Raw genomic sequence first — 25,388 nt, 5'->3', positions numbered from 1 at the left:
AAAGTATGAGGTCGTGGAACTAGTTTTGTGACTGATTTCCTGACCTCATGGCCTCATGCAACACCAAACATGACCAAAGTGACACCTTGGAACAGCGTGACTAATATGCAACAGATCATTCAGGCAGGCCGGGAGTATTGATAGCAAGGCCAATGGAGTTTGGCCGTGGGAAACATAGTTATGTACTTGTATAAAGATACTGACAAGTTGAAAACAGTTAACTTATGTTCTTTGTATAAAGATACTGACAAGTTGAAAACAGTTTACTTATGTTTCTGTCTTTATTGAAGAAGTTCAGGTACAGGTACAGGTCCGGACATGTACCTAAATTAACCTCTGCACCGGTACCTGTACCTGTACCTGTACCTGAAGTTTCGTTTAGGTACGCAGCACTACCATGAAGACTTTCTTGTGACAATATAATCGGAAATTTTCCTTTTGGCATTATGTTATTTTGACGTGTATGTACAAAGCCACATTCATCAATAAGTGATATGTGTACACAGTTTTTAAAAGTATTCAGTATTTATCTGCATTATGCTTGTGCTGTTCTATGCTATTCTTAGGTATATAATCTCAACGTAACTTAGAGTGTGTATTTACAATTGCTACAAAATAGCCAGTAGGGACTTTCTGCAATTTGCTACTATAGGTCAATCGATGCTGGAACAAGATTCTACAAGATGGTGTAGGATTAGGAAACAACTACTCTATATATTTATGTTTATGTTTAGAAGTTAAAGACAAGAGTGTTGTCTCTGTCAAAGAAAGCTTCATCAAACTGTTCCGCAGTTTATTTCTTTTCCAACAAGATTGACATTGTCAACGTTTTCCTTTACATGTTATAGTAGGGGAGGCATTCTACCACTGTCTTTGTCTATTCAGAATAAACAGTCGTAGAGTTTGAGCATGTTCAATCTCTTTAATTTCCTCGATGTAAGATTTTTCTAGCCCCAATAGCAGGCTTCACCGTGGCCTTTTTTCAAACTGAAGACGCTCCGGTCTCTGTTCTGGAACCTGCCGTTTTCAACAATATTGCGCGTTTAACGCGCAGTTGTCGTGGTGTTGGTACTGAGACAGGTGTCAATGCTAGTGAAATAAAGGGTGGATATAAAAAGCTGCCTGCTCACGAGAGAATGTGTAAGTTTTGTACAATGAACGCAGTGGAAAATGAAATACATTTTATTTGCCAATGTCCTCTATATGACGCCCAAAGAAACGAATTATATAAAACAGCTTCCGTTATTTCCCCTAGCTTTCACCATTTGAATAACTTACAAAAATCCATCTTACTTCTAGAATCAACCAACCCACTTACGATACAAAACTAGGGTCTCTTTATTTTTCACTGCCTTCAAAAAAGAAGTCAAACCCAACCATAGTCAACCATAGTTAAACATATAACTTTCACAGTAGACTAGATAACTATTTCGATTTCCATGTATCTCCATGTACTTGTTTGTCTGCAATTAGCCTTCGGGCATGAACTTGCAATAAAGTTGATATTATTATCATTATCAAAGTGAAAGCGGAGTGTGAAAATAATTGTTTTCAGTTTGGTTTAGTTTAGTTCAGTTTAGTTTATCAATCTTTTGTTTAACAATCACTTAAAACGTGACCATACGAAGACATTACCACCATAACCATTACCAGAGACTACATTCAGAACAAATGGAAGCTTTTCAAAACCAGAGACTCATTTCTCTGAAATATCTAGCCTATTTTCATATATCTTGTCTCATTAATCGATTGAGAAATCATTACGACATAGTATACTTTGTACCAGACTACCAGCTGTTCATAAAAGCTCTGACTTTCTTCATTTTCCCGTATACCACATTAATTCCTTACAAAGATCCAAGAACCAAACTAAATCAAGCCTAAACATAATTCCTGCATCACAGCGCTAAATGAAACTATCATATATGGCAAATTTCGGAACGACAGACAATTAGACAGACCAAAAACAATACCTCCCCTTGAATTGATAGCCTCTTCTATCAACTACCCACTCCGGCAAATTCAACCTCCCCACTCACATCATACCAATCTACTGAAAACGACGGATATACACCAAAATTAACTAGAGTTCCACGAACATATTATCTTCGCCAAATAATCAAGGCTTATTATGGAGAGTGATTAATATTTACATGCTTATCACCCCCTGCAAATCCACTGGGGGATTGCGGAAAAAGCTGGCCCTGTCTACCTAGCCTGTCTACCCTGGTTGTCTACCTTTTTTGAGCCCCAAGGGTATGCATGGGGGTATGCATGGGGGTTTGGGCTTTAATGAATGAATGAATGAAAGACCTTTATTGCACGTTTATGATCTGATGAGCTAAGTAGAGGCCATGGTGACAAGCAGAAGAATAGTTACAGTGGTAACAGAAATTTAATGGAATTTCCTTGAGGAAAAACTGGGTCCATGCAATTCCAGATGTGTGTGAGCTGGATGGAAGACAATGCCTATTGGGTTGGGGCGGGGATGTGGGTGAAGCTGGTAAAGCAATTCCACCAAGACTGGAAAAAAAGTTCCAAGTACATGTATATGCAATAAAATGTTCCTGAAATGTTAAACAAAATTGAAGTAGAAAGTAAGACAAGGAAGCAAAGAAAACTGGTAAGATGAGCCAGACAACAATAGAATCTTTGTTTGTCACAACAGCTAAATTCACAACAGATGTCTGACACTCCTGGGGGTTACTGTAGCTCAGATACTGACGAAATCTTTAGCAGCTGCTGCTCTGGCAAACCTTCCTATTAGTTTTCTTTGTTTATCCTGTAAACTTTCCTTACTAATTATGCAAAAAAGCTCCTGATTTGCATAATTAGTCATTGATTACGTAAAGTACCATCTGAGCTCTCTACATAACAAACATCACGACGATCTGTCAACCCCTTCTCAAGTTATTCATGTCCGAATGTCAACAAAAACACCCACTGCAGTTTTAAACAAGCCGCAAGGGGGCCCAAATTTACAGAACTTACTTCCTGTGGCATGAACTATCTACCACACAAAAATCATGACAATAGCACTTTCAGAAAATATGCCGCCGCAGTACCTTAGGTACCCACTAGAAGGCCCAATATCGAACTTGACCTTCCTTTCTGTACACCCTACCTATCCACTTAACATCATATAGATCCATCAAAAGCTTCTCGAGTTATGCTGGCGACATAAAAATACACATCCACACAAAGCCCGCTGCAGTACCGAAGGAAAATGTCAGGGGAACCATTTTTGAACTTGACTTCCGTTTTTACAACATCTACACACCTGAAAAAATCATGAAGATCCATTAACGTTTCCGTCACTTTTTTTGCATATATGCAAAAAAAATGCAAAGTCCACTGCAGTACTTTTGAAAAACGCAAAATGAACCATTTTCGAACTTGACCTTCCCTTGCACAACCACTACACACCTACCAAAAATCTTAAAGATTCATCGAAGCTTTCTGAGTTATGCTCCTGACATACATACGGACCCACCCAACAACCGAAAACATAATCTTCTCCGAGTATACAAGTACTCGGCGAAGATAATAAATGTGGTTAGTTGGAATTATGTGCTTGCCTAAATGAATGAGTACTAAAAGGTTATGTAGTTCTTATTGAAATGTTAGTTTTTTCATAGCCCTCCCTTTGCATCGAGAGTTGTGAATGTTCGGAAATGCTTTTAAATGCTATTGTGAGAGTCGCCGCCAGTACGTCTAGTGCTAAAGCTTGCAGAGGTTCAACTGTCACAGGGTGAAGTTGGACGAATCCACGAGGCAGGCCTGGTGACAACTCTCCACAGTGGCAGGGCCATCTGCAATGTGATTTAACAAATACAGGAAATTATTAGCCAGTAAACCAATTCATCTATTAAACAACAAGATATATTTTGTCGGAACCACAATCAGGCAACAGACGCAACGGATTTTTTGCCCAAAAGTACAAGATATCACGTTATCTTCAAATCACACTTAATTCGTACATACTCAGTGGAAAGAAGTCCGCCCGATAGCCGGAGTCCTCCCGTGCACTCTGGATAGCCTGTCTCAGGGCAAACACGGCAGAGCAGGACATCAGTAGCGGAGGCTCTGAAGCAGCTGTAGGGGAATCAAATTTGGGCTTGATTAAATACATGTATAGTACATTACAAAGCGCAAAATTCTGAAATAAACACAAGATAGCAATGCAAACAGTATACAAAATGTTCAATTCGTCAAACAAAGAGTCCCTTTAGCACGGAAGTTCATCTGTGTTGGTAAGCGACATTACGAAAGAAGTCATATAAAGATCAGTCTTCTTACATTAAGAGTTCTTTTATTCTACCCTTCAACGCAGATGCCCATAATGTATTTTGGAAGAGCGCAGATATCTCCTTACCTTTAGACCTGATGACGTTGTACGGGTTGGACGAGTTCGGCAGCAGGGTAACTCGGAGATCCGCTGGAATATCTTTGGTTGTAGGAGGCTTGTATTCCTTCATGAATTGAAAAGAATTTCATATAACAGTGAAACAACATGAATACGTTGCCAGGGTTAACACTGGTCACAGGCTGCAGGTATCACGTTGATATGAAATGTGTATGTCTCTAAACACTAGACAACCTTTTCATTGGATGACGTGTCTTTCGGGGGGTCTCTGTGTGTGTGCGAGCCTCAGGCTGCTTCAAACCTCTTTTACAAATATAAAAGAATCCAAATCACTTATCGAGAGTAGGGATGGCCTTGACACAATATTCTACCTTTACGATGCAAGAAATAGGCTGCAACAACGCTATACTGCATAGTAGTAGGACTGTGCGGGCATTTACCCATGTTCCGTTGGTCAGCAGCCTCCCTGTCTTCTTGTCGTACACACACTTCTCGGTCAGCCAGTAGCCTAGCCCGAACACGAACGCTCCCTCAACTTGGCCTACGTCCAGGTCAGGGTTTACACTGTGAGAAGTGAGAATCAGCGTGCGTTAGAGCTTTGGTTGCTTATAAGAACCAAAAGAGAAAGGGGAAACATAATTTTTCTAGGAGACGAAGTTCAGATAAAATCCATCTCAGGCATTTGTGGGTATTGGGTGATGTCCATCTCCGTTAGGCCCTTGGGCCACACAGTTGTGCGTGCACTACATTAACCCAGGAGGCTAGTCCACTGGTACTGGTGTGCTCAACTACCATAGTAGTTATCGTATGCGACTGAATGACACATAGACTCCTCCTATATATATTGATTTTATGATGTGACGAGAATGTTAGTTTAAGGAACATGCATATGTATCAATGTAAATCACAGATTTTACTTTACCTCTATACCTAATTATGTTGAGCCCAACATACTGTTGGGCGCAACATACTGTGTTCGTAAGGTTTCTTTCTCCTGTCAAATCTTTCTGTCGACGCAGCTCGGTCGTCCCTGCACCAACTGAGCTGAAATTTGGTACACAGGTAGAGTGGGTAAATATCCGGGAACCCTTTTTTTCATTTTTTCGATATTGACCTTGAAAGTGATTTTATTGAAGTTTTTCTGACCAAAAACGTACATTTTGGCCTCCTGTGCTCTGGAAATAAATCCAAATGACCTGAAATTTGCTATGGGGGTACATTGAACAAATATGCAAATAATCCCATTCCCTCTTTCGGCATAGAACACTTCGAAATACGATTTTAGAGGGTATTTGTAGGAGAAGATCGGCTATTTTCCTCATATGGGGTCACTGACCTTTAGGTCACATCTTTATTCATCTGGCCAGGTGGACTAATTCGGTCAGCCAATGAGAGAGCGCGGATTTATCAAGCTCAACCTGATTGGTTGAAATAGTCAATTTAATTAGGGGCACTACTCTGACAGGTGCAGACACAACTTCACTACTCCCTGGCTCCCATCCTTGTGTTGTTATTGTTGTGTCCTACTGAAGTTAAGTCAAAACTTTTCTGGTGGTATTTTTCGACACACACGGTGTTTTTCTTATTTTGATACTGCATGGAAACAAAGATTTCCACAAGTTTGCAAGCTTGGACACTATGGTGAAACCTGACATTTCCTCGCTATGTACACGAATTTTCTACCCCTGTGTCACCAAGATTGGACACCAGTGCGCACAATAGTGCACACAAAGTGTCCAAAGTTTCCCACCTTAGGAAACATTCCGTGTCGGGACGTTGACAATAACATTAACAATAACAATAGAGAGTTGTGAAGTGCGTGAAAATTTACCTTGAACAAGGAGGCCCTTGCTTTGAGTAATTGTTTAAAGTTTTTGGCTAAAAGTGACGTAAGCCTAAGAATTGTCAACCTCCTTGCGTAAACCCCTGTTACATGTCTACACTATCGGGCCGCGGGGAAGTCTTGAATATCGGCGCTGATCGATAGCGTATTAAACAAAATGTGTGGCGTAGCGTTGTACTAAAAAAATAGTATTTTCATCGCCACTGGCACTTGTTTAAAAAAGCCGAAGATTTCTCCACACACAATCGTCTGCAACTTGTTTTGTTTGTGGTAACTTACCAGATAGTCGGCTTGATGGCGAAGTTTTGTTGGTCGCCTTTTTGCATATATTAACAGTGTCATGCCAGCGCCATATTGCATTATCGGTCCTACATTTACTTGAAGTAAACATAATTTACTCTTTTAATACGAAACCAACTAGGATAAATACTAAGTATTTCCCTCTTACAAATATTGTCGTACGAGTTGGAGTCGTTGATTAAGGAGAAAGCCACAGTCGCTTTTTGCATGGGGAGGGAAATGGGCGAAACATGTTGCATTTGCTCCCGCAAATGTTGCCTTTCTAATTCATAATTTGATAAGTGTATTTTGTGAGAACATCACAATTCAGACTTTTGTGTCTGCCAGTTTTTTTCCAATAAAGCTTGAATTAAGTATGTGCTGAATGCTAAGTAACACTACCAACTCGATTTTGGGTGAATCAGCCCTTTTTGGGTTACTTACTCAACCCAAGAGAGTCAAAATGGGTAAAAAGGGGTGACCTGGTTTGTCATTGTTTCCATGTAGATGTATTGGGTGAAAACGAAATTCACACCTAGGTCATAGAAGAGTAAGATTGGGTGAAAATAGGTTTCACAAATAGTTGTGAAATGACTCCTTGCTGCCCAAGTTCTTGATGAAACTGAAAGAAATTGCTATCCTAATGGTACTGCTGCAACTAGGGCAACATTTTGGGGCGGAAATTTCTTTTGGCATGTTGGCTCTACTCAGAAAGCTTTGTTATTCAGCTCACAGGTAAATTTCAAACAATAGAATTTGGAGTGATGCTTTATACAGACAATAAAACAGTCTTCATAAGAAATACAGCAGGCCAGACAGTGCCCAGACACAGATGTGTATTGGACCCTGTTCTAGATTGAGTTAGCTAGCTTTTTTCTGAGAAAAGAAGGACTATACCAAGAACTACGATTTTCCCAGACTAGGCAAGAAGCCTACCAAGTTCCATAACTGCAAATTCGCAAGAGGAAAGTCATAATGCTATAGTCCGAGAGGTTGGCCACACAAGCATTTCCCTTGCTGCTTCACACTTTGTACCAGAGGTGTTATGAAATGCATGGGTAAAAATGGGTACTTTTCCATTGTGTTCTGTTGCAAAGTAAACGCATGGGGTTTCACCCAAAACTTGCATAATCAGCCCAGGAGAGAACAATGAAGTACCCCTTGTTACTGTTTCTTACCCACCCATTTTGGGTTAGTAACCCAAAAAGGGCTGATTCACCCAAAATCGAGTTGGTAGTGTAACCAGTTTTAAAGCATTTAGTATGACCCTGCCGGAGATTGAACCTGCGACCTCCCGAATGCAATTTAGCCCCCTAGTCCATCGGTCCTAGTAGGAAGAGAGGATATGACTTTGAGATTACCTCTCCCCACAGTCAAACAGGATGTCAGACCGGGTGATTTCTCGCTCCCCTGTCAGGACATCCAGCTCCACCTCCGTACAGGTCACACCATAACTGTGGTATGTAGGGCGGAAAACTGGCAGTGGATGGTGCTCCCTGTATACATGGAAAATAGATGGCTTTGATATCTTTATCAAGGACCCCATCAAAAATACAATTTCTACAAAGTTGCTCATCAAAAATATAATTTCTACTATTACTAGTACTATCCTAAAAATTTGAACAAAGGCATTGGATTCTGCAACCTTTTACCACTCATAAATAGACAGCTAGTGTCGAGTAAACAAATCGGGGAAAAGCAATATACGGCTGGCACGGCATGATGGGATGTGCTTCTTTGCCATTGCTTTAGATGTCGAAGTTTCGATAATGCATTGTTTCAAATATCTCATCATTATAAACAAGAAATACAAACTTTTCATGATGCCCTAACTACATTCACCAAAGAGGCCTCTCAGTCGATCTTCACGTCTTCTATATATAAAAGATAACAGGTAAAAATTCCACCCACATATACTTCTCGGAAAGATCCACTCCTTTACAATGACAGGTATTGATGAGTTCTGCCCATTTTGGAGCCCCGCCCATCTCCTGTCGGATGGGGTTGATCCGTTCATTCAACCTCCGGCAGCACTCAAGCACTCCCTGGACCCATGGATACAGAGGCATTTACTCTGGGGTAAATATCTATCTATATTCTTGAAATCACGTTTGGTATAATGAGAAGATACGTGTTTTTAGGCGTTTTTGTCGGGCTTTCTATTTTGTCTCGTTTTTTATGTTGCGAACATAACGGAAACGACACAAAGTAGAAAGCTCAGGAAACGCCAAAGGCACGTCACAAACAATCCGAACCCATTCCACTGCTTGAAGAGTATCAACAATAGCATTGTCAGGTTAAACTGCAATCAGGAACGCTTTTGTCAGTTAGTCTGGCATATTTCTGACAGCCTACTGGCCATTCCCGAGTCTCCCCGGCCCACACTTTTTTACACCCTAAGTCATCTATCAGAGATGTGACTGTACCTGGCAGTTCAGTTCACTCGTGACCGCGCCTCCTGAAACTTCACTGTTGGCACCAGAGAGAGAGTTGGTGGACATCACGTGGACCATCTCCAGGGGAACGCTCAGGGTGGCAGCTGCCACCTGCATCACCTGGTGTTGGAAAACAAGTAGCATGTAATCTGTATGTACTGTGGACTGCATTTGGTAAGACACTTTCTCACCAGGGGTCGCTAGCTATAGTGTCTGTCATCAGGAGCCTTGTGACTCCTAGCGAGAGAGGATGGGTATTGACGAACGGTTTAAGGTCTTCTCTACTTGTATGAAGCTATAACTACTTATCAATTCCAACTTTGTAAAATACGCATTTCAAAATATGGAGATGGTCTATCTAAGCACGGAAATCACAAAATTTGGGCAATCATTGGACTTTAACCCTCCTGTATATACCCCTTGAAGTTTGTACAGTCATGTTGTGATGTGATTAGTCCATTTTTGCAATGGGTGAATAGCCTATATTTGTGTGGAGAATAGTTTGGGGTTCAGATATTAACGTTGATATCTTCTGAACTCAAAGTACTTATACTTTAAGGCATTAATTATGTTTGCTAGCATACCTTTATACTAGTCTAGTACATAGTCATGGTACAAACTTCAGGGGGTATGTTCAGGGAGCGGGAGTAGCGTGTATGGTGGTGGTCTGGGAACCAGGCAAGCTTCTTTCAGACTGAACTTCTATCGAATCATTTACCTTTGTATCGATCCCTTGTCCCATCTCAATACCGCCGTGTGTGATGATCACCGAGCCGTCGGTGTGGTAGATCGCCACGAAAACCGTGAAACGGTAGAAGGAAGGGTTGAGGGCATATCGACAAGGAACCACAGACAAGCCTCTCTTCTTCCAACGATGTTCCTGAAAATGAATAGTTCTCTAGTGAACGTAAATACTGCCTCAAGACAACTTGCAAGCCAATGAATGTCACATGTGAACATCAAATAGATCAGAACTAAATATTTGTGAAGGGACAGTGTAGTATTATACACTCTTACCTTGTTGAAGACATCTATCGCCTGCTGTCGTTGTTTGATTTGAGCCGATGTCAAGAGGTCTACAGAATGCCACATATCATTCAACATTTAATTTTTGTTAACGCCAGATGCAATACAGGTTTGCAGCTTTATTGTACTATTATCACCTTAAGAAGTATTGGAAAAACAGCAAAAGACAAGAATTGCATACACATACGTATTCAAATGAAAGATCAAAGATTGTACACAAAGAACAGCAGATCCAGTAGTTTAGATGAAAACCACTAAGAACATGATATTTGCCAAACAAAGAAAATCATTACTAGAGATGACCATACTTAGGGAAATCTACCTAAAATCATATGCATATCTATCTTTGGCAAACAAAGAAAATCACTACTAGAGATGACCTCACTTATAATTATGGAACTCTACCTAAAACCATATGCATATTGATCTTTGACAAACAAAGAAAGTCATTAGTAAAGATGACCATACGGAAATCTACATAAAACCACAGGAATATCAAATCAATTACTAGATTCACGGACTGGAATGAAATGAACAGTACCGTCCCACAGCTGAGTGATGTTGCAATCAGACAAAGTGTATCCCGACAGAATGGTGTGTCCGTTTTCAAACATGTTGACCCTACGTAGGTCTGTAGGGTCCTTGTTCAGGGTCTTGGCCACGTGTTCTATGATGTGCTCTGTGCTGAAGTGAGCTGCGACATACCCTGGAAAACCAATAAAGTGGTATGTGTAAATCTACGTATATTGAAATCTGAACCATAGACTAATGCGTAAATTGATAGGCTGTAACACAATACTAAAATTAACATAGACTGCGCCAATATGATACTACTGATTATATGATAGACTCCTCAATATCAATTTTGCCTCCTACAAGAGCTACCGTACGCAAAGCTATCTTTTACTTTTGAATGCGATAACAGTTAGTATCTACTAACATAAGTCCACCAGAGTACATAATCTCGCCACCTTGAAAAGATACGTCGATATAGATCCCAACCCAACGTTCCCTAGTGTAATGCACTCATGTATATCTAAACTGTGCATACCTGTGGGGTGCTGCACTAGAGATTTCTTTGAAATTCACTGTTTTCCAAAGTAGGATTTATGTAACACGGCGGATTAATGATAATGGAGGTTACTAGGTAGATAACAGATGAAGTATGTACAGCACTACGAAATGTTACCTGGAGCTCTTGTGAAGGTTGCTGGAGCAACGTGGGTTTTACAGACCTGCCCTGTCAGCTGCCAGCTTGGACAATAATACACTGTAAAAGTAAACTTTATCTCATCATTTTTTTATATCCATCATAACATGAAGTTTGTACGGGATAGTATAGAAACCTGATCGAAAGGATCACAAATGAAAGGATACCTTATGAACAATTGTGTAGATAAGATTAGTTCTAGCAATTTTTTTACATGTACAAGTTTGTATACATTATGTCAAAACGTAGCACTCAGCACTTGTCTAAGTACACATAAATTTGTATATGGTAACGCAACGTTCTCTACCGACTATCATGATTGAACTGTGGTACCATCTTGATATGTTCTCACCGTTTTCGGCAAACTGTGGCAGCAACGGGAGAAAAAAAGAGCAGTGGACTGAAGTTCCGTTATCTTCGTACAGATTGTACACCATTGCTAGCAGCCTTCCCTCTTCGTCAAAACCAACCTGTGGGTATAAATTGTCCAAGATGATATGACTTAGCCGAACGTCTATGCCAATAGGCACATTAATCAGTCTTTTTTGATATATAGATATTTGGGGTCTATTTGCTATTTCTGAAATGATACATGATAGGATAAAATGTGTTTAAAAATAGAATATGACAAAATTGATTTTTCACAACATTACGTAATCCACTGGCAGGGACACACACACACATACATACCTCGTATTTCACAAGATAGGGTGCTCTCTTCGATATGGCTCCCATATTTGCATCGAGGGGCATGCTCAAACGTACAGTCCTATAAAGACGTAGCGTGATTCAATAATATGTTACGTCAACGCTGTGAATCAAATCAAAGAAAGCGTATAACACAAAAGGTAAGAACTGAATACCGAAATTCGCAATGTTTGGTGATTAGAAGATGAAGATGCTAACCACGAAACATCAAGGTTTTGGAAGAGCATACTAATACACTTAAAGTGACAGAACGTGATAATGCATGTAAACGGCGACGAGAAGGGAAAATTACCTGCTCCGCCCATTTGATCTAATGCATGAAGTAAGTACCTGTTGAGAGTTTGAGCAGCCACGGCACAGGCAGCAGCCGGCAGCGTTGAAGCGGTGCACTTCCCTCCAAAGCCTCCGCCCAGCCTCTTCACAGATACATACACTCTGTACAGAAGTATAACAAGAGTTCAGAGATATAGGCAGTAGTAGTGGGCAACCTCAAACCAACCGTACACACTCACGCCACATCTTCAGAAAAGACGCTGGAGCCGCATATATCCCTGTTTAGGATTTTATTCGAGCCCACATTTCAGAGATATCATACCTCCGTGAGATATTTAGAACTTAAAAAAAAATCTTGCGTACAGGTGTACTGTAATGTTTGGGTTTTCCATTTCCATGTGAAAAGGTTACTTTTCGATGGGCTTTGCTTGTTTGTTTGTTTGTTTGTTTGCATAATTCTCATAATTCAAAACAATATGTTTAGACTTCTTTATAGGTGGTGTGTAACCTTTGTCCTAAAAAGACGTGCATCATGTTTGGAGCAAGATATCGTCTTTACATTGTCTTAGACCTGTCTAGTCAATACCTGTGAGCTGACATCCCAGTCGCCTGTGCTACAGCTGCCTGGACTGAGTCCATAGACTGGGTAGCAGACTGGACGTCCATCCCATCCTCGGTAGGAGTGCAGCGGCACACCTGGGTCTCCATGTAGAAGTGATACTGAGAACCACACGACACCTCACCGGAGATGCGATGAGGAGCTCCAGCTAGAGCACCTAATGACGCAGAGTATTGACATTTAATGAGAATTTAATGGAAAGCTCCTACAGACGAAATTTTCCCTGCACCTATGCTTGGAGGTTTTTACCACTGAAGATGGCATACCTATATTGCAATACAGGCTTATAAGAAGGGGGCATCAATTAGAGCCTCATTTTGGTGCATGACCCCAAGCTGACCCCAGGAAATTCAAAATGGCTGCCGTAATTGGCAAGAGGTCTATTGGGTTGTTTTGTCTTGTTGCATTGTGTGAGGAATGGGGAATAGTAAATCGTACCACAACCCCAAGAATGCCTTCTTGTAAGTAGATGGTATTCAGGAATGATTTTTTTTTCTTTAGATAAACCTAAGAGAAAAACTACCTTTCGCATCTCCCTTTACCAACTCAGTAACATTGGGGTGAAAGGATTCTGCAGCAATTGCGTCATGGATGGAGAGGATGGGAGGTTTTATGTCAGTGTAGGTGATCAGGACAGCTTTGGCAATGACATCAGCGTGAGCCTGGGTATCTGGGGAAATACATAACTCGCTCATTAGTCTGTGAACAGTTTTATCAGGTTTGTAAGTCACTGAATAAAAAGACTCCTTTTACACAACTAAGAGATTTATTCCACCGACGTTTCGGTGACCATTTGTCACCTTCTTCAAGGCAATTCTGGCTGGTTCACATAGTAATACAGCACAGGTGTTGCTGCGTATACATAATGAGATGCATTCCCAAACGCAACGTATAGTACATATGTACAATCACTCTCATTAGTCATTCGGTCGTTTCACACTGGTCACGCATTCAAAATGTCCCCCGTGACGTTTCGATTTCTGTTTGTGTGTCAATATCATGACAATAAGCGACCTTTACCTGCAATGACAAGAGCCACCGGTTGGCCTGCATATGACACCTCACCGCTGGAGAAAATCTAAAAAGATTGCAAGAAACGTTTTCTTCAAGAAATGTTCGCATTTTGATGCAGGGTACCAAGTGCAGGAATGTTCGCGACGGGATTATGTTTTCGGCTTTCGCGTTGAACTCTACCGCGAACTTAAACCCACCGCGAAATACCGTTTCATTGTGTGACTGTAGCGCTCCTATTGTTTCAAACGCGAACTCAAAACCACCTCGGACACTCCATTTTTCACATCTCCGAAATTAAATCCTCTCGAATATTTCTGCACTTACAGTACTAGTAAGAATCATTTGTGCCTTCTCAGATTAGCGTTTACCTCTTTCAGCCTCGAAGGTCCACATGGTCCAAATGTGCTCAGATATTTAGTTCTATGCGAAAACCTCGCTTTCTAAGCAACATCTAATCCTTTTTGTATTGATTTAATGGCCACCACCTAATGTCTTTTTTTACCAAAGAAATCTAATACGCCTTTTATCTTATTCCACGATGCCATGAGAGCACATATACCTCATCAGCTTCAAACAGATTGTTTTGTCCTTTGACGTCTCCGGCTGTTATATAAGCAACTGCTCCTGGTATTTCCTGTGAAGTTAGCAACAGAAACGTCTTCATATGCCATACATATATACACAAAGTACAACTTTCTTAGGATATATACAAAGTGCAATTCTGTCCAGGGATTACGCTGTGTCACTGACAAGGGCCAGTATTTCTGAAAGAAGTGGAATTAAAGGCAACCTAAGCAATATAAGGGCGCTGAAAGGTCATATATTCAAAATCATTTTTTTTCTGATTTCTATCCATAGTAAGTTTAGATAACACTATCCCATCACATATCGACCATCATGGAGCAAAAATATGATGTCGTTGTGTGGTGGGAACTCATTGAAAATCTTAGCACTTGGAGGCCAGCCATCATTTCAAATCTTCCGAACATGCACGATTCTGACCGATAAGTCCCGAACGCTTCCGAAGAAATAATCACATGGTCATGGCTCAATGTGCTTGGGTATTGTGACGTCACGCGGCCGGAAGTTACCGAAGATTGTCGACAGAAGACGGTTACGGTTGGATTCTGGGCTGATTTTTTGGGGGACCCAATAAATAAAATACTCCTTTTGTGGCTTGCTTCTGTGCTATTTTTAAACGCCCAAAGTATGAAATAATGATGCAGATGTGCTAATATAGGGAAGTAAATGTAAATTTGAACCTCACCAAACAGAATTGCCTTCCCCAGAATATTTCAAATTTTACCCCCTGAAATCGCTTAGGGCACCTTTAATCTAGAATATCAGGCAGTAGCAACTAGAACTATATATGTAGACAGAAGTGTTCGCGCATGTTTGCTTCCTTTACTTAAACATGAAGACGTAACAGTGCTATGATACCATCATACCATTGCGCGTGAAAAGTCCAAGTTTCCCAGTTTACAGTTGGCTACAGTCGAAGTCACAAAGGCAGCAAAGACTTCCCCAGGCATGGCAGGCATGTCGTTGATATAGATGGCTTCTCCAGATGCCTATAGATAGTACGATACAGATAAAAAAACATGATACATCAATTTCTGCAGTTGCAATGTTTCATTTCCCTATTGTGTATGTTATACCTCCGTTCATTTCACTAGCTAGGTGCAATGTTTGCTTATAATTTGAATCAGCTCTATCATCTTAATATAATATGGCCTTAAGTGCCACGTATGTTTTCAAACAAACAGACAAACAAACCAACTAAAAAAAACAGACTGATAGACACAAATCAACATAGCGTCTTTTCCTACCATGCAGAAGTTGCAGGGAATTTACATGTAATTGCCATGCCGACACCACAGCGTGATAGAATTGTGAGGCTATCCCACCTGTACCCTAGATGATGTTTTAGGCATGGGCTGCCTGAGGGGCCACTCGGACTCCTTAGTCTGGAAGTGCTGCTTCCCGCGGGACACCGGGCGCACGAGCGGGTCACTCGCTGAACGAACCCGCTCTGTCTGGCTGTCCTTCCCAACAGCAGACAGGTAAAACTGATGGGGGAAAGTACTTTTTATTGATTGGTACATATGATTGTTGATGCTAAAGTCGACTTAACTATGAATTAAGTTTGATATCTATCAGAAAGAAGATGTACCAAACCTGTCAAAGGAATTATGTTGTCATATATGATATATAACATTTATGCTCCTTGTCAGATGGGATTTGGACCGTAAGCATAGAACTTGCCTTATAGAACAGTCCCATGGCCAGCTGTTTTGTGTACTGTGAAGACTGGAGCGCAGAATCATCCGGCATCAGTTCTCCTTGCAGAACGGCCAGAGCTCCTTATGTAGGATACAGACAAAACTTTATAGTTGATAATTATCATTGCTTTCATTTGTCAAAACATTACGATTCTAAAACTATTCCCAATCATCTTTAAAACCAGAATGATTGCATAGTCTTAGGTTGATTATGATGGGTAATCTATGCTAAAGATGCCTTTCTTGAAAATATTGTACCTTTCAATGTTTCAGCAATGGTAATTCTCTTTCCAACCAGGAAGTCTTCAGTTGCAGAGGCATGTACCTAGAAGCATGTTAGGGATATCTTAATCCAAGTTGATATGATATGATACTCAGGCCATACTTATTTCATGTGCTAAAATGTTACATCCATAACAGAAGGACATGAAAAGTTGCAGCATTCTAAAATGTTAAAGCAGTATGAGATGTTGAAATTGTATGTAAGGATAATACCATGGTCTTGTTGACGCCGCCAAACACAATGGACGGTTTTGTGACCACTGTTAAGTCACTCTGACGGTCCAGTGTCATCCTGAAGCCAGCATTAACGTACGCATGGGCGTTCTGTAAGTACAACAGTCCCCATTATAGTATGTATTCGTCTGTAGTTTAATAAAATACCAGTAATCAGATTTACTCATTGACATTTATATTGTAACGCTAGCTGTGCAACAAAATGTAGATGCAAAGTGACAACCTCAATTTCAAAGTTCCTATCTAGACGGTACATAACACTTTGCATCCAAATTGTAACGTTATATGTTCTACATGTAAAAGTGACTTTTTATTCAGTGTAAAGTAGGGCAAACCTGTGACCGAGGAGCGACTTTGTAAGTCCGGAACACGTCTTCAGGCTTTCCGGGCGGGATCTCCAACGAACAAATCACCTGAAATAGAACATAATAGGTCATAATAACAATGGAGTAGCTTTCGCAGAAAATCTTAATCATCATTGTAGTTTGTATATTACAGAATGTCAGATTAAAGATATTGATAGTGCGCCCATGAGTACAAAATTATAGTAAAATGTAGAAGTAATAGATGGATACCTTGCCATTCATTGCAATTCCCAAAAAGTCACCGAGTGCCATTATCTGCGATTCATCCCTCTGTCCTGTTTATAGGAAGAAAAATACATCTGCATTGAATTCCAGAAGTAAAAAAAAAACAAACTTTGTGGAAGTATGAATTCAAAAACAAAAAAGATTCGGGGAATAGAAGATATCGATGTTATTGTTGTTATAGATTTGTTTACAAAATGTCACTGACCTATGGTGACCTTTGCCCCCGCAGCTTCCATGATTGTGAAGACGTCCGAAGGGAATTCCGGGTGATCATGTTTAATCATGTAGTTTCCAGCCCAGCTACCGACCTGAAATTAAAAAGAAAACAAAAGTCTCACTTTCAGAATCAGAGGGACAAAAATCCAAATATCAAGTGATATACAAAAACAGAGATGTTAGGATGAGAAGCTAGACAGTACGAGTCGAAGTCTGCTTACGTTTCTGACAGATACATTGGCGACTTTGCACAGATGATCAGCCAGCACATCGTAGGATGGAGACCGGTCTGAACCGGCTCGCAGCAAATCAACCAGGGTAGAAAGGCTCACAGCAGAGCCGACTACCAGTGGTGGGCCAGCCTGGAAAAGAGAAGAGTTTGTTTTGATATCATCTATAGACGGTATGCATATATATACAACCATAAGGCGTACCCTCACCCCCACAAAAAAAATAACCAAAAATCAACGTGGAAAAGCGGTGTTTAATAGTTTTCAGTGTGTTGAAACTGAATACTAAAGTCACTGTCGATACTTCCATACTCCATCTTTTATAAACATTCATACCTGACAGTTGTACAGATCGGATACACCTTTGATGTCGATGAGACAGGTGTGAGGACCATCAGCCTTGTACACACCTGGAATATTGTGTTACATGTTTTTTATATCAAAATCTTTGCATTCTTCATTTGTTGATATAGAAATCATCAGGTATTGTTTTGAATAGAATCAACTTCTCCTGAGTCCGAATGCAAGCAAGGACTTATTCACGGCTAACGAGTAACGTTCGAGAAAATGTAAACACAATGTTTTGTAGTAACCATTTCAAGGTGAAGGTTGACACCGTAGTTAACATCGCTTACCCGCAGCCGTGTTCCCACAGACCAGTTTGTACCGGTCCTGACTGTGCTGCTCCAAGAGGCCATACAACTCAACCAGGGTGGTGGGACGATACCAGTCAACTCCATTTTGGCAACACCTCAGGGAACGTGTGCTTGTGCCGTTCACTCCATTGGCAGAGGCACCGTTGCATTCCTCCCCAGTCCTGGGGCAGGGGTGTTTGTCTAGATCCTATAATCAGAAATGTAACAATGCTAAAAACCCTATCAGATCCACCATTATACTTTTAAGTTTAAAAACATAGATGCAACTTACTACCTTGAGATCTGTTATATCGAACAAGTACAACTTTGCTAAGAAAGACGAAATGAAACCGCCAAATTATGAAAGAAATGTAAGATAGAGCCTTTGCAAAGTAACACACATATAATACTAGTAATAATATCCAAGAGAATTTCAAAGTGTACCTCAATGTCGATACAGCCGCCTTTATCCGGATCTGCATCAGCTGCAAACGACTTCATGGCATCCAGGATAGGTCTGTAACCTAGGAATAATACGCACATCTTGTCCATTTATGTTGAAACGGCATTACTACGGCTTTTGCCTATTCAGAAGATGACGATAAGAATTATGTTTTCTTTGCAGTTTCATGTTCTATTTTATAAACCAAGCAGTCAAAGGGATTTGGGATAACGTACCCGTCCTTGGTGCTGAAGATCAAAAGCCCCCTTGGTATTTCAGTAGTACGCAAAAACACATAACACAAAATACTCAATCAAGAGCTTTGTACGTTCTGAGTACATCTATCTTTTTTCCTAACCTGTACACCTGCAGATGTGTCCATCAAAGTGGTTTTCCACATCTTGTTGGCTGGGTTGTGGCTTCTTATTCAGCAACCTGTGGAATAGAACCATTAGAAACATGCTTAATCACAGCTATGTACCGTTTTGCTCTCTTTTATTACTGCCATTTGTCATTCTAACACCGTGCAATAAAGCAAATACACATAGATTACATACCCATACATGTTGACCACCATACCAGGGCTGCAGTACCCACATTGACTTCCGTTGAAGTCCGCCAGGCGGCGCTGTATGGGATGAAAACCTCCCTTCTGTCCCCCCAGGCCTTCAACTGTTGTGATGCTCCAGCCGTCCACACTGCACAGGGGACACAGGCACTAGGGTGGGGTTGAAGGATGGATATATTAATTATTAATTAGTTAGAGAAATGCCAAAAGATAGCTTACAGTATGAAGCTTTTTTCGTACAGCAGGACCTACATAGGAGAAAGATACCATGCTGGCTTTCAAGTATTAGTAAAATCTTGGAGGAGTCAGGCTTTGCCTACCTTTTACTTAACAAAGACCGAAACATGCTATCCGCTCAATCTGAACTAAAACAGAGGCTAAAAGACAACTTTCTTCAACATTTCTACTCACAACTTAACTCTTGTGGTGAAAAGGGGAAGAATGGAAACAAATTGAGAACGTACAAAAAATTCAAGATTACGTATGAAAAAGAAAAATATCTAGATATAAAAAATTCAAACTATCGCCGAGCCATGACTAAACTAAGGATCAGCGATCATCCATTGCAAATTGAAGTTGGTAGGTACAACCAGACTCCACCAAATAACAGAATGTGTACTTACTGTGACAATGATTGTATAGAAGATGAAATACATTTTATCTCAGAATGCTCACTATACGCAGACATGCGCAGATCCCTTGTAAGTCCCATACAACTAGACAAAAAATATGCGCATCTTAAAAATAACTAGAGTTCCACGAACACATATCTTCGCCGCAAAAGCAAGGGTTTCTATAAAGAGTGCAGAGAGCGCTGTATTTATAGAGTTCTTAAATCTAATATGTTTATAAATGTTACCTCATATATTAATTTGAGTCTGTCAATTGACATGTGGGAAATGAACAGATAGGAAATGCATATTACAATCAATGCCTAGGTAAGTATAATTGCTGTTATTAGAAGAGCGTTCGAATCATATGTGCCAAGGGTGAACATGTTAAAAATGTAGCTTTGTGTATATGGGCAGGATTACCTTAAGTAGCAGTTTGTTGTTAAGGTTATATCATCAAGGCAACACAGACTATGTCGTGGTCCGTATAGTATGTGTCCATAACAGTAACTCTGATACTGTCTTGTACATGTCCACGGACATAAATGTGATCTAGAAGGGTACTATTGTCAGCGGTGGGAGCTTGAACTGTCCCGTTACAGATTATAAATAATTAGGATTTGGGGAGGAACAGGTCGAAATTGAAATCACCAAGGACAATTGTCAAGATGTCACTTGAAAGTTAAATATATGAGTTTTTGTAGTCTATCGATCAAGGCTGCTTCAGGCAAGGAGTGTGGTTTGTAGATGTTAATGCTGTTGACTGTGGTCGATAGTTTGGTGACTGTGGTAGCTATGCACTTCACTCCATCGGCTGAAATATATCGGCTGTGTAGGATTGACGTCTTGTGTAGCAACAGTCATCACCGGTACCCTCCTCCTGTTCCAATACTGTCTGCTCTGAATGCCGTTGCCTGTGGCAGAAAATTGTTACTCTGTTGTCGGCCATTCAGAAAGGTTTCCACGAAACCGAAGACATCGACCGGTTGTGTTGATATGTCAGCTCAGTTGATATGTTTTTAGATGTTCCGCGTAGGAGTATATTCAGGAACTTGACATTTAATGCAAGTATCGTGGTCTTCTGTGTTAGGTTGTTGTGTAACCTTTGGCACAGGTAGCTGTTCTAGGCGTTCCATTTCTTTAAGAACATATATTTTGGTTTACGGTATTGTAATTGCATACGGTTTAAATCCCAATAGATACAATCCGTTCAAACTCAGCACGGCTTAAGGCAACATATAACTGACCTGGGAAAAAACGACCCGTTTGCGCTCAAAGGGGACAGCAGTTTTGTCCAGTGATCTACCTTAAACTTTAGGTACAGCCCCATGCTAAAGATTGAGGATACTGTTCTCGTCGTGCTTGGATCGTCCGCTTGCCGTAACTGAGAACTTATTGAACATTGTCTTTTGATGGGTACCGCATTTGGGTAAATCTTTCTTGTATTTGCTTTCACTGTCGAATTGTACGAGGAAGGGGTGGACATCATGGCATGTGCTGTCAATGCCCACTACTGTTGCAAATGCGCCCTTAACAATTCCGTCTAATATGTTAACGTTGGCAGTGACCACGACTCTTACCCCTACTGCTATTGACAATATCTCTCTAAAGCCTCCTGTTTCACTTGTTTTTTTGGAGGGTGTTAGATTTGTGAGAGCTGTTACTGTTTTAGGATATCTTTTTTCGTGTCTCTGTTAAAATTAATGTGAAACACACGCACAGGGCCAGCTGCAGACCTTTCCTTTGTTTGTTGATATAAGCTCCGTCCCAGCGGGAGTGTAGTTTGGCCGGTGGTTTTTGCGGTCACCAGAGAGCATCAATCTAATTTGCACAGGCCTGGTGACAAGCAGGTGTTGTCCTTAGATATAGGTCGACAAAAGGTACTTAAAAATGTAATTATAAACAAGCCTATTTCACCACTTAATTAGACCCTGATTACAATTTCATACGTCTTTATTTGTTAATCATTACCTCAATAACCTACCTGTCCAAAACAATGCAAATTCATCAAACCCTACCCGAGTTATTCGCCTCCAAAGGTAACATAAAAAAGCCCACTGCAGTTCTAAGCAAGCCACTAGGGGGTCTAAACTTACATCACTTACTCCCTGCCCCAAGAGCTGTACACCACTTAAAAATCATTACCATAGCACTTGTACGAAATTTGACTACAAGTTTTCGGCGAATCTATAAACTTTCCTCATTTATTATGCAAATTATCGTCTGATTTTCATGACAAGTATTCAATTATGTAAAGCATCACCGAAACTATCCATATGCCATAAATTATGATATTCCGTCAATCCCTGCTGGAGTTATTCGTCTCCAACGGTATTAACAAAAACGCCAACTGCAGTTCCAAACGAGCAGCTAGAGGGTCTTAATTCCCACCACTCACTTGCCGTCCCAGAAGCTATGTACTACAAAAACAATCATGAACCTGACGCCTCCAGAAAATTTGGCCTCAAACGTTGAAGCTCCGCTGCAGTACTTCAAATACCCGCTAGGAGGCCCATTATCGAACTTGACTTTCCTCTTTGACATCGATATCTATCCACGAAATATCATGCACAACCGCCAATAGCTCCTCGTGTTATGCTGGAGACATACAAACTCTCACACACACAAAGCCTGCTGCAGTTCTGTAGGAAAGCGCCAAACAAATCATTTTTAAAGTTGACCTCCGTTTCAACAATCTCTTCCAAACTACCAAAAATCATTGAGATCCATCAACGTTTCCGTCACTTTTTTTTGCCTACATACAAACACAGATAATTAAAGGTCCGATGCAGTATTGTTGAAAAACGCCAGGTAAATGATTTTTGAACTTGACTTTCCTTTGCACAACCACTACACACCTACCAAATATCATGAAGATCCATCAAAGGTTTCCCGAGGTATGCTCTTGACATACATACAGACCCACACAACAGCCGGCTCAACCGAAAACATAATCTACTCCGAGTTCCTCGGCGAAGATAACGAGCTATTCACATGTATCATGTCATCTAAAAACTATGTGAATTTGTGTACAAATGTTTCAAGAAGAGAGAAGAGACTCTGTAGATTTAGATGGAATATATCACAATGTTCCATTTCTTTTATTTTATGTTACCTAATGCATTTAGCCCATGCTGGGCATGAATATGCAATAAAGTTCATTGTCATTGTCAGTGTCATTAAAGTATTTTAACATTAACGTTATCTCTACGCGTTAGCAGAAAAAAATGTTTTCGTATGCATTCCAACGCATACCCTGACTATATTACAAGTGTGGTACAACATTTGAATATTGAAAAAAGATAGGCTTGGATGAACATACCAAGTTAATACATACCGAATTCAAGGAATAAGAACATGTTCCTCCATTGGCCAGATCCGGGTGTGTAACCATGACAACACAGCAGCCACACCCTCCTTCTCTGCACATGACCTTTGTCCCGGTCAGTCCACGCTGGGAGCGCAGCCACTCGTTCAAGGTCATCGCGGGGTCAGCATTTTGAACTGTATGGAGGGCAACTGCCCGCTCGTTCTCAGTTAAATGTACACATTTCGTAATCTCCGTTACCATTAAAAGTAAGACGTTCCTGACATTAAATTATGCCACATATAAGGTACGCAACTGCCGTTTTTAAAAGCTAGAAAAGTTTTAAGTCGTCATAAAAACTACAGTTTGACATCTAATATCTGGCATATCCTAATGCCAGGAACGTCTTATTTCAATTGGTAACGGAGATTACAAAATGTGTACATTTAAATGAGAACGAGCACGCCGTGAACTGCCTACAGTATATCTACTCAACAAGTAACGAAATCGTTTCCCTTCGGATTGTAAAATCTTGGCCTTTCCAATTTTCATCTTGTGTTTGTCAGACCAGTTTTCAGTTATGATGGTAGAAGCGAAAAAGTGTGCTCATTATCACGGTTAGAAAAATGACCTCGCCATTCCTCTCCAAATTTTGTATTGAAACTATCAATCAAATGACATACCGACATGACGCTTCCCATTCACCCAGAAGGCCAGCTTGTCCTTGAGCTCTTTGTTCGCGTCTGGTAAGATCGGCATGGTGTATGCCGACTTTTCTGGAAAGAAAATCAACGTTGTTTTCAGTACTAGTGAAGACCCCTCAGTTAAGTCAGGTGTGATGACTTGCCTGAAAATTGATATTGTTGACAGTCAGAGCGTATAACGTATCTCAACGCAACGACTGGTTTGCGTCGGGACAAGAATATCTTACCCACCGGAAAGACAGCGTCCTTGTCGATGGTATGCGTGAAGTTGTCCAGCACCTTAAGTCACAAAATCTTCTTCTGTCGGTGCCAAACTGGGCTGCTCGAGACATTTATGTAACGTGATACCTCCCAAATATGGAGAACGGACTATTCCATTGTTACCTTGTTTGCGCCAGTATGATTAATATCCCAGATTTGGGCGACCTTGCACCGCCACGCCCCTTCGCACCCAGAGTTCACCTAAGGCTACCGGTTAGACCACAGAGTCTCTGTCGTGATACACACCATACGCTACACTGCATACACGAACGTTAGAGCAGCTACTTTATTCTTCACTTGAAAGTTCATCTGTGTTGGTAGAAGTCATTCTGAATGGAGTTAAAACTGTAAATGCCAACATAATAAATTGGACTTACCCAAATTTTCGACTGAACAGCTACAGTCTTTTTCAAGGAGTGAACAATCCACTGCTTCTGTGACGTCACGTTATGCAGATGAGACACGTGACTCGGAGAGCAGTGGATCATATGTTGCAGAAAGTCTATTGACTGAAAAAGACTGTAGCTGTTCAGTCGAAAATTTGGGTATGTCCGATTTATTGTGTTGGCGTTTACAGTTTAAACTCCATTCAGAATGACTTCTACCAACACAGATGAACTTTCAAGTGAAGATTAAGAATGATTATGGCGAGGATTGCTTGAAAACTGTCAGAAATTTGGAAAGAACTGGAAAGAAATTAGCGCGCCACCAGAACCACCTGAGATTTAATCTCCATTGTTAACATCACGATGTTACACCAGTGAGTCTGAAATTGTCCAGTGTCGTAAAATGACCAAAAAACCTCCATAAAATCATTTTTAAAACTTGTATTAAAAAAAGAAAAAAGGGTCTAGGGGTATACACTTACTCTACATGCATACCAAATTTCAGCCAATTTGGTCCACGGACGACCGAGAAGAATCGATTTGAAGATTTGACAGGAGAAGGAGAAGGAGGAGAAGAAACCTGACAAAAAACAGTATGTTTCGTTGGCGAAACATAATGACCTACTTCAATCAGTGTGCCGAAGAGAACCAAAACGTTCTCATTACAGATGACAGTTCTAGCGTCAAGCGAATAAGAGTCCAATATCACATCTGACAATCAGTGGCACGCAGGCCTGACAAAATGAACGCCAATATGTAAGATCAGGAACTTCGGGATTACGGGGTGACAGTTTACGCCATGAAATGAGATATAGCCTGTTTACTGAAGTGAGTAACAACTGTTAACATAATTGATAAGAATGAACA

The 25,388-nt window shown here is 40.6% G+C and overlaps 1 protein-coding gene and 1 long non-coding RNA gene across 2 annotated transcripts; both read right to left on the bottom strand.

The window, feature by feature from the left end:
- Positions 1-3,503: 3,503 nt before the first annotated feature.
- On the bottom strand, positions 3,504-24,010 carry LOC136426813 (uncharacterized). Its single transcript, XM_066415535.1, has 26 exons — positions 23,854-24,010; positions 23,201-23,367; positions 19,242-19,402; positions 19,043-19,119; positions 18,687-18,766; positions 18,243-18,450; positions 17,944-18,017; positions 17,367-17,469; positions 17,147-17,211; positions 16,907-16,984; positions 16,551-16,661; positions 16,314-16,380; positions 16,035-16,136; positions 12,727-12,916; positions 12,198-12,302; positions 11,139-11,203; positions 10,491-10,655; positions 9,941-9,999; positions 9,642-9,803; positions 8,915-9,043; positions 8,400-8,533; positions 7,850-7,984; positions 4,807-4,930; positions 4,376-4,472; positions 3,985-4,095; positions 3,504-3,812 (listed from the first exon to the last, which is right to left on the bottom strand). The coding sequence occupies exons 1-26, from the start codon at positions 23,927-23,929 to the stop codon at positions 3,745-3,747; spliced, it is 2,913 nt and encodes a 970-aa protein (XP_066271632.1). The 5' UTR covers positions 23,930-24,010; the 3' UTR covers positions 3,504-3,744.
- Positions 14,341-15,784, bottom strand: LOC136427385 (uncharacterized). Its single transcript, XR_010754413.1, has 3 exons — positions 15,681-15,784; positions 15,222-15,344; positions 14,341-14,407 (listed from the first exon to the last, which is right to left on the bottom strand). It is a non-coding gene; the product is annotated as an uncharacterized lncRNA (long non-coding RNA).
- Positions 24,011-25,388: the final 1,378 nt, after the last annotated feature.

Source organism: Branchiostoma lanceolatum, chromosome 2 (genome assembly GCF_035083965.1).
Source record: "Branchiostoma lanceolatum isolate klBraLanc5 chromosome 2, klBraLanc5.hap2, whole genome shotgun sequence".
Taxonomy (NCBI): domain Eukaryota; kingdom Metazoa; phylum Chordata; class Leptocardii; order Amphioxiformes; family Branchiostomatidae; genus Branchiostoma; species Branchiostoma lanceolatum.
Note: the sequence above shows the minus strand (reverse complement) of the source record. Positions and strands in the feature narration are given on the sequence as shown.